General features: G+C 37.0%; 1 protein-coding gene across 1 annotated transcript; it reads left to right on the forward strand.

Annotated features, from left to right (window-relative positions):
• On the forward strand, positions 10,830-11,498 carry LOC109839776 (SKP1-like protein 5). The gene has a single exon (XM_020408279.1). It carries the CDS (start codon positions 10,864-10,866, stop codon positions 11,434-11,436), a length of 573 nt encoding a protein of 190 aa, XP_020263868.1. The 5' UTR covers positions 10,830-10,863; the 3' UTR covers positions 11,437-11,498.

Raw genomic sequence — 13,410 nt, forward strand, 5'->3', positions numbered from 1 at the left:
GGGAGATAAAAGGGATGATAATAAAATTGACAGTTTAGGGTGTGTTTGTTTGAAGTGGAAACACTTGGGAGGGGGGAAGCTTCTGAAAGTGCAAAAAAAGTTTCTAAGGTTTCCGACTCCTTAGTTTGTTTCAACAAAAATTTTTAAGAAAAGTTTTCTTTGAAGTAGGGAAAACACCATTTTTAGATAAAAATTAATTTCTCTCCAAAATTAGGAAAATTGGGCGGAAAAACATTGAAAGATGAGTTTTAACATTTAAATAATGAAATTGTTGATGATGGCTAGCTAAACAGTCAAATATTTCGAGGGTGAGATTGATGAGGGGTCGCTCACTTCTCCGAATATCTGGTTTTGAGTAGAGCCGCTTTCAGCCTGCACAAAGTAGAAACTCGTGAGAGGACGGGGCTTGGTTTCCCCGTTGTACCTCAGACGATCAAGTCAGCTAGTGAACTTGAATGAGAAAAATGAAGAACTGTGAGAATTCTTGTGTGTAATGCAGTATAATTAGCAGATATTCAAGAGTCGGAATTCAGATTTCAGAAATCTGAATTCTCCTCTGTAAAAGATCTAAAAGTCCATTTTGTTGAGAATTGTACCTCTATTTATAGTAGTGATGGAAGGGTAGTCACTTCGGCTGAACATAGGAAGGCGGTGAAAAAGTATGGGCTGATAGCTACGTCAGCACCTACGTTACACGTGTCGGTCCGCGAGTGGTGGGGAGATCACCTCATCATTAAATGGGAAGCGATCAGAGGCATGGCGGTGTTGACATGGTCTGATGAGTCATGAAGACTATCGGGGCTAGAGGCATGATGGCGCCTACCACGCATTAATTGCGACGTCGACGTGCTGTCAGTGTTGAGAGGCTCGAGGCTGAAGTCGTCCTATAGCTTCGCCGAGAAGTAACGCCTTTCGAGTCGACCTCACGAGGCGTTGAATATCTGGTCGAGTGGGCTTGTTGCGAGTCGTCTTCGACAAGATGATCAACTAGTACCGTCATTCGAGTCGACATGAGGAGATGTCAACTCGACGGGTCGGCTACGTCAAGATCCTTGGCTGTTTGACCATCAATTTGGCTTGAGTGGTGCATGAAGAGGGACACCTGTCCGTAGCTGGCAAAGATCGTGTACTTTGACGACTGAAAACACGATAATAGAAATTATGTGAGAAGCTGTTAAAATATAATAGTTAAGTAACGGTTGAAAAGACTTACATCTCAAATTTATCATATCATGATGTTCTTGAGACTAAACATTATGAACATGTGCATGGGAGTATATCCTCCGTTATTGTCGACATTTTTGCCCTTAGCATCTTTGATGAACATAAGTCCAAGTACTCGGGACCCCGATGTTTGTTTAGCAGACTTCAATTTTGTGTGAAAAAATTAAAGTATAACTGTAATGGGTTTATTCCAAAAAAAAAAGGTTATGGGAAACTGCCTTTATAGTTTATACTCATAGTAACAACCCTACCTCTCCCGTTACCATCTAGTGAGTTTCAGCTGTGGGCCCTGTTAAAGCAATTTTCTTGGTGCTATATATTGATTGTTTAGTAAGTAAAAATGAATATACTCACTTAGTGGTAAGTATATTGTATATTGTTATAAGAAAGGCTGTGATGATTTCATTAAGATACGAAATAATAATAATAAAAGTATATTGTTATAAGAAATTCTAATTGGACCGTTGTAAGTACTAGTAGTATATTAATTGTAATTAAAGAGACTGTTACCCACTTACCATCTTTTAAGTCAAGATTTTGTAACTGGTGCTACATATTGATGTTTATCACTTGAGACCGGACCAATCAAATGCCCACAACTTTATAAACCCAAACTCCACGCAACTTATGATTTTTAAGCTAAATTAAAATAAAGAATAGGACATAGGAGAAGTTTTAAGGTGAAAAATGTGTCTAGGTCCCCAAAAAATAAAGGGGATGTGTCCCAGCCCCTCAATGTTTTTCTCTTATTCTTTAACCCCAAAAACCCAAAAAAATGTGTTCAGTCCCCTTTACACACTCTCCCAAGAATTCATCCCAAAACATTATGTAAATACCACTTCCCTTATCTTCTTCCTCTTCTTCTTCTCCTCTGTGGCTTTCTCATCCTCCTCTCAATCTCCTCCCCCTCCCCTCCCTCTCCCAGTGGTGGTCCTCCACCGTCGCCCTCTACTTCGACCAGACCCAACGCCAACCTCACCCGCGGCCGGGACCTCACCCGCCTCTCCATATCCAGTAGGACATCGCCGACTCCATCGCCTCCCGCCACCTCCCTGTCGACCACCACCGCGGCGTCTACCTCGCGGAGATGTCGACGAACCCGCTAATCATAGGTGAAATTATTGTACATGCTTATTGTGTGCCTTTTGAGGAATTGTATTATGAGTTTCACTCAGTTTATGCTTAGGGTTTGGTATCTCTCTGTTGTTTTCCATGTTTTTCTGATCAACAATGTACAAAGGATCTGGGGAGTATGGACGGGATAAAGGATTTAATATAAATTTAATTGACTACTGTAAACAACTTATGGTAAAGGATCATGGGTAAAATCAAGTTTATATGAAACTATTCTATATGTATAGCTTATGAATCTTTTGGCATGCATTCAATCTGGTACATTAAACATCATGAAAGCTTTGTAATGACTTCTCTTTTAAAATTGTTTATTTCTTTAAAATGACATGTATTTGTGGTAGTGAGTGATTGGTGAAACATTTATGGTTTCATGTTGTCATTGCTGTGATTTATTCTTGCTTTTTTATGATTGATGTTTATTGTAGCTTCCTGAAGACCGGTCCATGTTCATGAAGTGGTTGGTTGAGGATATGTCCTTGCCTTCTATTAGGAATTAGTATCTTGTTGAAACTTTGTTTCTTTCATAGATTTTGAAGTCATGATTTTTGTTTCCTTCATTATGCACTTGAACCATGACAAAGAATTCTTCTATTAACGTTTGTTTCTTATGTAGTGACTTTTTTTTGTTTCAAGTTTTGAGATACCTATTAATAGTTTACTTGCAAGTGTCGCGCCTTTTACATTGTAGACATTTTTCCTACTCAGTTTTTTCTATGTATTTTAAGAAGGTTGTGGATGACTTGTGTTGTCTTATTGCTCATTTGCATCAACATAGATCAAGCAAATAAGCAACAAGTTCATGGGTTGCATAACATAGTATATGCCCGTTAGCTACTCTGATATGGATGTAGGCCAGCTTTTGTGTGGAAGAACACCTATATTTAAATGTTTGTTTTGACGCAGAAACCAGAAAGACAAATCAAGCTCTTTCTAGGCTCCATCCTCATTCAAATTCCTTCTACATGCCCAAGACAACCTATCTACCAGAATAATCTGCATATCAACTTCTACCATTCATTCCTGGCATCATTCATTCTCATTACATGATAGACTGTAAATTGATGGTTTAAGATAAGATTGATTAATAGGAATATTTTAAAATTTGTTCATTGTAAAATTACACAGGTTGTGGAAGTTTTCTCTTCTTCCGTAATTTCGTATGTGTGTGAGTGTTGGTGGTTTTCCTGAGCTCAAAGAAACTACGTTTAGATTTGTGATGAGGTCTATCTGCACGTAGTTGTACTAGTTTATGATTATTTATTGCGATTATATGTGAAATGTATTGTGGCTGTCATGTGAATATGTACAAGTTCATTCAAATAGAACTTGATGTGCATAGAATATGTACAAGTTCATTCAAATAGAACTTGATGTGCATAATAAACTGAAGATTATATATAAATTATGTGTATCAAAATTCATTCAAATAGAACTTGATGTGCATAATAAACTGAAGATTATATATAAATTATGTGTATCAAAACCTATATATTATGGTACATAATATGTACATAATCTTGAGGTTATTGTGAAAATAATATATACATATTATATACATAATCTTCAAGTTACGATACACTATTAAATCTCATAATACGTTAACTTTCACTGTTACATGTTAACTTTCATAATAATATGTTAGCTTTCTTCATAAATTATGTTAACTTTCATCATTATATGTTAACTCTTATCGTAGCATGTTAACTTTTAGTTGAACATGTTAACTTTTATCATAATATGTTAACTTTCACTGTTACATGTTAACTTTCATAATAATAAGTTAACTTTCTTCATAACAAGTTTTTTTGAACTAAAATTCGATGTGTTTGAAAGACTAAAAGTCCCTCAAGATGATTTATCATTGATATATAAATTATTGATATATACAAACCATAAGTGCGTGAATCCATGAAAAACCTAAATAAGTAACCCATTCAAGCAATTCATCAAGCATCCATCAAACGAGCAAACCCCATCAGAATTCTCCCAACTCGTGCATTTCATCAAACAGATAACATTAACAACAACAAACCCAAACACGTACCTAAAAATCAACAAACTTCAATCTCTAAAGAAAGTTCTTTGTTAAAACCTGCATCAGTTGGAAATCTAAGTCAGATGCCAAACACAAGTAAACACAACACGGAATTACAAGCTGCACATAATAATGTGCTACAAAAGTCTTGGCAATCTACATTGCTCTACCAAAAGTATTATACTAATAAGCAACATCGGCCCCAATCACCAATTGCTTCGTTACAATTAGCTTGACTATGACCTTCAGAGGAGGAGGCAGATGATTCTCAAAGAGCCTCCTGTCTCAATCCTCACCCGCCAAGGACTTGACATGGTACCTCTTCGCTCTCCTCTCTCTCCTCTCCACCAACATCCTCCCTCCTCCTTACCTTTTCATTGTTTTAACAATGCTAGCTTTCACAAGATAACCAGTAAATAACATTTGGATAAGGAGTATTAGACAACTAATGCTATACATGTCACAAAAAGCTTTAGCTCTTTATCATTACAAGACCCATGTCATGTCCGCTGTTGCAAACTAAAAATGTTACCTTTAACCTGAATATGTTAACTTTCACGTGAGCATATTAACTTTCATCTGTATATGTTAATTTTCAGGTGTATATGTTAACTTTCTTACGAATATGTTATATTTCATCTCTTCACACTAACTATCAGCTGAATATGTTAACTTTCAGCATAATATGTTAACTTTCACTGTTATATGTCATCTTTTTTATAACATGATAACATGCAACTGAATATGTTAACTTGTCAAAAGTACATGTTAGTTGCACTATAACCTCAAGATTATGTACATATTCACATGACAGTCACAATACATTTCACATACAATCGCAATAAATTACACCAAAATTGATCACTAAATAGACACAATACATTTCATTAAATTTTGATCTAAGTACAACCAAACTATAAAAATACATAGTATAATCAACTGAACAATGAAACATGACACGTTATAAGCAATTCTAGAGAAACTACACAAGAATAAAGAGTACAAACAGTCCTATTATAAAAATTAACATCTTCTTTCTCTTTTCTTCTGCAGCTCACCCATCAAATTCATTTCTTCTCTTCTCATTTTCACAATCTCATCCAAGCAATAACAAGCTTTGTGTTCTTGTTTATTCAAAACTCTTCGGATTCCCCCTATTCTTTAACCCTTAACCTACGCCTGAACTCCTCCATCCACTGCAATAGGATATTGTATGCTGATGCCAAGTGAAAACCATGCAAATCCAACTTTCCTTCTGAATCAGACCACGTCGATTTCTCAAGCAAGACTGATGCGCCAGCCAATTCCTTAACCAACAAAGCATCCTCATCATTCAACATTTCGAGTAGGTCATCCATCGAAAGGGGAAGAGTCCTTAAATCCTTAACCATCGAAACTACACTAGGACAAGAATTCAACACAGAGTTGCAAGTTCGAACAGAATAACCAATCCCTAACACCCTCATATTTCTAATCCATGTAACTATTTCCGCCAAATTTCGTAGTCACCATAACAAGAGATCACCAAATTCACACAAACCGTAAAAATTTCAATTTCAACATCCTTCATTCTCCCAATCACCCTCCTCATCTCCTTAAACGACCCCAACCATCCATACCCTTGAATAACCACTCTATACTCAAATCCTGATGGCTTAAACCCCAAGTGACCCATTTCATCAAGCACCTTCTCTGCATCCTCAACCATACCCACCAAGCTCAATCATCTGACCATACACTCAAACACCCTTTTTCCAACAAAATTCGTATCTTTAATCCAACCTCAACATTCCAAAACAAATTCTTTCAATCCTACCTGACGCAACAACAATGAGGTCACAAGTAGAGGGCGGCCCTGAGTAGGAGACGATGGTGGAGCGTTGGCCGGCGATTGAGAGGAGAATGGCGAAGGAGCGGGTGACGTTGGAGAGGGTCTGGTCGAAGTAGAGGGCGACGGTGGAGGACCATCATTGGGTGAGAGGAGGAGGAGGAGAAGAAGAAGAAGATAAGGGAAGGGGTATTTTCAAAATGTTTTGGGATGAATTCCTGGGAGAGTGTGAAAAGGGGGCTGAACACATTTTTTGGGTTTTTGGGGTTAAAGAGTAAGGAAAAAACATTGAGAGGCTGGGTCACATCCCCTTTATTTTTTGGGGGCCTAAACATATTTTTCCTAAGTTTTAATATACTAGGTACTCCTGAATAAATAAAATTGTTTTTAAATGAACATGCCAAATTCTGCAGGGATAGATTCTTCAACTTCAACTTTCTTTGTTTGTTTTTATTAGCTGACTTTCTTTTAGTTATCTATTGAGGTCAAATTGGATAATATGTAGTATTCACATATGATTAATAATTCAACGACTTCACACACCAATTCAGATGTGTAGGTGTAAAGTTTATATACAACGTGTTTGGATGGAGGTTAGAGGATGGAAGGGAATGTGAAATTTTATAAAACCTTTCTTTGGTTTTTTTAGGGGTTAAAGGATGGAAGGAAAGGTGAAATTTGATGAGATTTTCCTCCCTCTCAAATTGGAGTAATTCATTCCTACTCATGGAGTAGGCAAGATGCCTGCACCCCTTCAATACGAGGGGAACATGTGATATTAGAGGGGAGAATATGACATCACATTCTCCCCTCTAATGCCACATATGCCCTGCTCCTATTGGGGGGGGGTGTAGACCCTTTAGTGCTCCATAAGCACCTAAGAATTTCTACTCAAATTTAGCGGTAGAGAGAGTAAAAGAAACGAGTGTAAATTTTTACAAGATGGAGAGATAATTTTACCCTTATAATTTATTAGTTGACATAACACCTTAATAAAATGTAATGATATTTATGTAACTTTATATGTATTCACTTCACTTCCCTCCCTTTTGTTAGAACACCCAAATAAGACGAATTAAATTTACTTGTTCCTCTTACTAAACTCTCAAACAATCTTTTATCTTTTCTCTCTCTGGAATTGAGTCCTAGTTCTAGTAAGAATAGACCCTACATGGTGTTAAATGAGTGAGTTTGGATATTAAATGGGCGAGCCATAAATGGGTGGGCATGTTTTGCCCATTTACCCATTTATGACTCATTTAATATTTTCTAAATGGGCGGATTTTTGCCCACACATTTAATAAACGGGTCACTCATTTGCCTATTTAACTATAGTAGCTATATATATAATACTTTTGGGGTGTTTTTGGTAAACTTTTAGGGGGCTTTTTGTAAACTATTAGGGGTTTTTTTGCAAAATTTTGGGGGCTTTTTTGCAAACTTTTTTGGGGGTTTTTTGCAAACATTTTGGGGGCTCTTTGTAAACTTTTTAGGGGCCTTTTGCAGATTTTTTGAGTATTTGTTTGCAATTTTTTTTTTTTGGGGGGGGGGGGGGGGTTTTTAGGAGTTTTTCCCAAATAGAATCCTTCTAGAATTAGAAACTAGAAATAAAATTCTTATTCAACAAATGAGTCAGAAGAATTCTATTGGCAAATATACAGATGATGTAATACATAATATATTAGGCTCTGTGTAACATATATATTTACAGCAAGGAACAAAATGTAGAGTTTAATCCAAACGTCAAGAACTAAAACCAGCAATCACTACTCATGACCTGGTGCTAGGTTTGTGATAAAATACTAATAAATACAACAATATATCACATGAGAACATGATACAAATCACATTGACACAAACTTTGCATTAGCGTTGCTTGATTTAAGTTCATAAACAGCTTCAACTAACTTTTCTTCCAAATACAAAAGATGCTATCATAGTACTAATAAATTACAATACATTTGCAAGTCATATGTCAAAAAAAAAAGTTAAAACAAGTAGGATAATCAGTACTAATAGTATGTCTAAAAAAAGTTAAAACAAATAGTATACTCAAAAGGAACAAAATTCCAGTATAGTGTTTGTTATGCCCAGGACACACGTAACCCAAAAGAATGTTTCACTTGCTCAAATATGAACACTCCCATTCACAAAAAGAGCCACATGCACACATTACGTTACCTCGTCAGTGTTGTGTTCTTCCTTCATTTTCCCCAATTCAACATTGTGTTCCTGATAATATGATGGGTTCTCCGCAGAATTAGCAAGCGGTTATTCATGACAATCACAACCAATATATCTCAAAACTATATCTATAAGTTATAACAACAAACAGATAAACCTGAAACAATGACCAAGTCAATCACCTGTCGAGAAGGTAATTTTTGCCCATGTCCATTTACCCACCTGGCCCGTCCATCACTTGGCCCGCCCAAAACCCACCCACTTAACTAAATGGGTCTAATCGAGCGAGTTCATCTCAAACTACACTAAATGTGTACTAAATGGGTGGTATCTATTCATCCATTTGCCCGCTCGTATTCTCAAAACCAAAACCCAAAGCCAGCAAAACCCTTCGGCCTTCAGCCTTCTCAATACAAAACCCTAATCTCCCTCTCCCGCTCCCTCCTCTCACGCGTCGCAGCGGCCCGCAATTCCCACGGTGACCTCGCCGGAGCCGCCCGTGCCCGCGCCATCGCCGGCAAGCTCCGCCTCCTCAGCGAAGGTCGCGATCTGTACGCCGTCGCCTGGGACTTTGTGTGGAACTACGGTTTTCGAGGAGGGCTGCCGACGGCGGAGGCTTACGAGATCGGTGCTGAGCTTTTGGACGTGGTTGGCGAGGTCTCGCTCATTCGTTAGTGCTGAGAGAAGAGAAAACTTTGTCGCCCCACATCAGGAGCAAAATTCTTTATAAATTTCTTAGCTATTCCTAATTCGATTGATCTCTCATTTGAAATTCCTCAAAAGTTGACTTCGATTGCAGACTTTGCACTTTGATGGGATCGGATTTTGAAGGTCATTTTTTTACAGACCCATGCCCATATATATACGGGTTGGGTTATAATACACCTAGGGTATAACAAACTTAGTTACACCCACCTGTAAAAGCACATGTTTGAGCGTTGATATTAATGATCAATATCGTCCATTATAATCTACATGTCATCAAATGAGTGTGGATCAAATATCATGTATCTTGGTATTTTCTATCCTATAATTCAAGCAACTCAAAATAGCGGGCATTTTTAGATCGTTACAGACCATTCATTTCCTGACCACTAGATGTATAAACTAGAAATATCTAATCTATATAACATTTTTTATCTCCATGAAGTTTTGGATGCATAGATCATAATGAAAGGTGTTGATACTTAATATCGACGCTCAAACATGTGCTTTTAGAGGTGGGTGTAACTAAGTTTGTTACACCCTTCCATGTATAGCTAACATATTATATATTATATACGTATATATTATATATATATTATATATAGTATAGGAAGTACTAGTATAGAATACTATATATATATCATATATTAGGTAAGTACCCTATATACAGGTTATAACTAATATACTATATATTACATAGTATTATATTACATATATATGAGAGAAAATGAGTATGCTTCGGTAATGAGGTGACATATCCCCGCATTCCAACTCATCTCAAAAGTGTGTTCACATAACTCCGGCCTGCACTCGGCTCAAACGCCCCGATGTGAATGTGGTACACAAGAGTTCGAATAAAGAATTTCTTTGGTACCACGAATTGAACTATGGTAATCCGAGCGATGGAGAACAGTGAATCGGTGGCATGGGAAAAGTTCCGTCGGCGAGTATTGCTCGCATGATATACGACCGAAAATGTCGTACATCGAGATTAGCGGATTTGAAAAGTCATCTGGTATCTATGAATCCTCCGAGACATTCCATGCAGTGGTTTGAAGGAGTTGGCATGGGGATATGTGAACGCACTGTTGAATGGGCCTGGAAGGGGATTATGTCACCGAGTGTCAACTACCAAAGCATATAAAAAAAATAATAATATAATCATATTACTATATATAGATAGTAAATACTAGTAGTTCCATCTATATTAATATATAGAACTATATCACCTATATATATTTTAGATTAATATATAATATATATTCCGCGAGGAGATGAGTGGGTGAGGCTTGGTAGCCGCTCTATAAGCGAGCAGAACGGGTTTGTGCTTGGTAGTGAGGTGTCAAATCTCCCTCCACTCATTCAAATGTGGGAATAAATTCACATGGGTAGTGAGTGGATAGGGATGTGACACATCACTACCAAGCACAAAATTTGTGCTTGGTACCAAGCATACCCATATTTCTCATATATATATATATATATATATATCACGTCACCAATTTCGATGTAGATGAGCCCAAGTCAGAGCAGGATTTAACCGTAAGAGTCTGTATAACGTAGGCTTTATGATAAGGAGAACTTAGAGTCGGAGTTTTAACTCGACCAGGAATCGTATTTTGAGTCCTAAGTCTGATAGGCGTAGACCCTGATTGTTCTATATATATGATACCCTGCCACAAATTAATCTATCATGCATATAACATAACAAATTAACACTTGTTTTGTTTCATTATTTTGCCGTCGTGTGACGATGGCTTCTTCTCACGATAGCGCAATGGTGATAACTTTGAGGTCCTTCGATGGTAGAGGGTTCAACGTCGATGGCAGGGTGGCTATGATGTCCAGTAAAGTCCGTTGCTTGATCATGCCGCAAATCTGTGGCCCGATCTTTGTTCCAGATTGCAACGGCGACGCGGTCGAGAAAATTATAGAGTACTGTTATAAGCATGCTGATAACAATGCCGACGAAGCTGATCTTAAATCTTGGGATGCTAATTTCATGCAGGCGTTCGATAAAGACTCTCTCGACGACATCCTTCATGCGGCTAAATATCTCGAAATTAAAGAATTGGTGGATCTAACCGTTCTAACCCGTCAAAATTTGGAGGATTTGCGCGAGGAGGAAACGATTGTAAAGATTGGAGATTTGGAGGATTTGCGCGAGGAGGAAACAATTGCAAAGATTAATGGAGATTCAGAGAACTCGCGCGAGGAAAGGGAACTAAAAGGACTTGGAGGATGTGCGATATTTTGTTTTGCGGTTCTTTCTTTGCTCATGGCAGGGTCTGGTTTTTGTTATGTTTATGTGAAGTATGTTAGCTAGATCGACAATCTCCTGCACGTAGAACAAGATTAGATTAAAAAATAAGAAAAATCCGAGATAAATATTCTATTTTATATTTTTTATTATGATTTTGTACTTCTTTTATTGTCCCTACATCTACATTGGAGTTGGTAAAGGATGGTTGAGACTCTATCTTCGAGGTGTGATGTTGGGGCAAGATTATGCCACATCACTACAAAGTTGCTTTAAACAACTTAGTACTAAGGTTCTCCATTTTTCTCATATATATATATATATATATATTATATTATTACTATAGTATATATATAATAATATATTCACTGAAGACAATATGGGGTAGGCCTTGGTACTAGCGCACAAAATCTTTGTGCTTGGTAATTATGTGTCCATCCCCAATCCCTGCACATACCCATCGTGAATTTGTCCGCCGACATTTGAAATGAAGTGGACGGGGGGAATTTGGACACCCAACGCTTCACATACCAAGCATACAATATTCATTCTCCTCTACTCTCCTCTCTCTGTCTCTCATCTGCCTCTCTCTATATATATATATATATATATAATGACTAATACACTATTATATAAAAGCTAATATTATATATATCATATAAATAATATAGAGATTTAATGGTAACAGCTTGTCAATATAGGAGGGAGGATTTCGTCCTATACTAGCCTCTAAAAATCCCAATGATATTGAGCGAACATTGTTGATGATCCGCTCCGTTGAACTTGCTTTACGATATTCTAAAAACCCAACAACACTACTTTATGATAGTCCCCACCAAGACTTTGCGGGTGAAATCCGTCGTCGGTTTGAGACTCTCCATCGAGCCATGTGAAAAGTTCTAATTCAATTCAACCAGGAGTTAAAAATTCGATACCCGAGGGATTTAAGGGTCAAATCGACGACGGCTTCAAGCCCCAAAACTATGTGTGTATTGGGGTTATAGAAGGTATGTAGATACAAGTTCAACGGAGGCGGATCATCCACAATGTCGGCCTCATCATGTGATTTTACAGAAGGCGCATAGGAGGAAATCCCCTCCTATGACAAGATACCCATTAATCTCTCTCTCTGCTCTCCTCTCTATACTAATATATATATATTATATATAATATATATATATATATATACAACAACACACCACACACACAGAGAAACCAAAAACACCACAGTTTTTTTTCTTTACCCACACACCACAGCACATCACAACATTAGTATGAATTATATAACTATCATATATATCTATATAGAGTATAATTTTATTTGGATTATATATATTATTATTCCTATATTTATAATACTATATTAAATACTATATAATATATATTATATAAGAATAATGGGCCTATCAGTATTGTCAATAAAAGGAGAATTTCCTCCTTGACCGCCTTTAAAATGACATGATTGAGTGGACATTCGGGAGGATCGCGTGACTCGGTTAAAAGCTTGCAATCCTAATATTCTAAAAACACCAACACACTAAGTTTGGGGTGAATCCGTCGTCGTTTGATTCCACTATATCATCCATCCGATACTAGTTATCAAAATTTTTAAACCGTGTTTTGAAAAACTGAATAGAACTGTTTTCAATGCTCGATGCGAGGGCTCAAAGACGGACGGATTCAACCCCAAACTTGGCAGTGTATGGGGTTTTAGATTAATAGTAGATCAAGTTCATATATCGGAGCGGATCATGCCCATAATGTCTTTCTTTCATATCATCACTTGTACTTTAGTAGGCGATCAAGGAGGAAATCCCCCTCCATGACAGGATACCATTAATCTCATATATATATTATATATATATATATATATAATATATTATATATATATATAATACTGATAGTATATAGTATTAATATAAGTATATATAATATAATACTATATATATATATTAAAATATGTAGGCCACACTGACATCTAAGTGACACACATGTATATCAGATTCAGGGACTTCGGATAACTCATGAGGTGAGATCAGA

This window comes from Asparagus officinalis, chromosome 4 (assembly GCF_001876935.1).
Source record: "Asparagus officinalis chromosome 4, Aspof.V1, whole genome shotgun sequence".
NCBI classification, from domain to species: Eukaryota; Viridiplantae; Streptophyta; class Magnoliopsida; order Asparagales; family Asparagaceae; genus Asparagus; species Asparagus officinalis.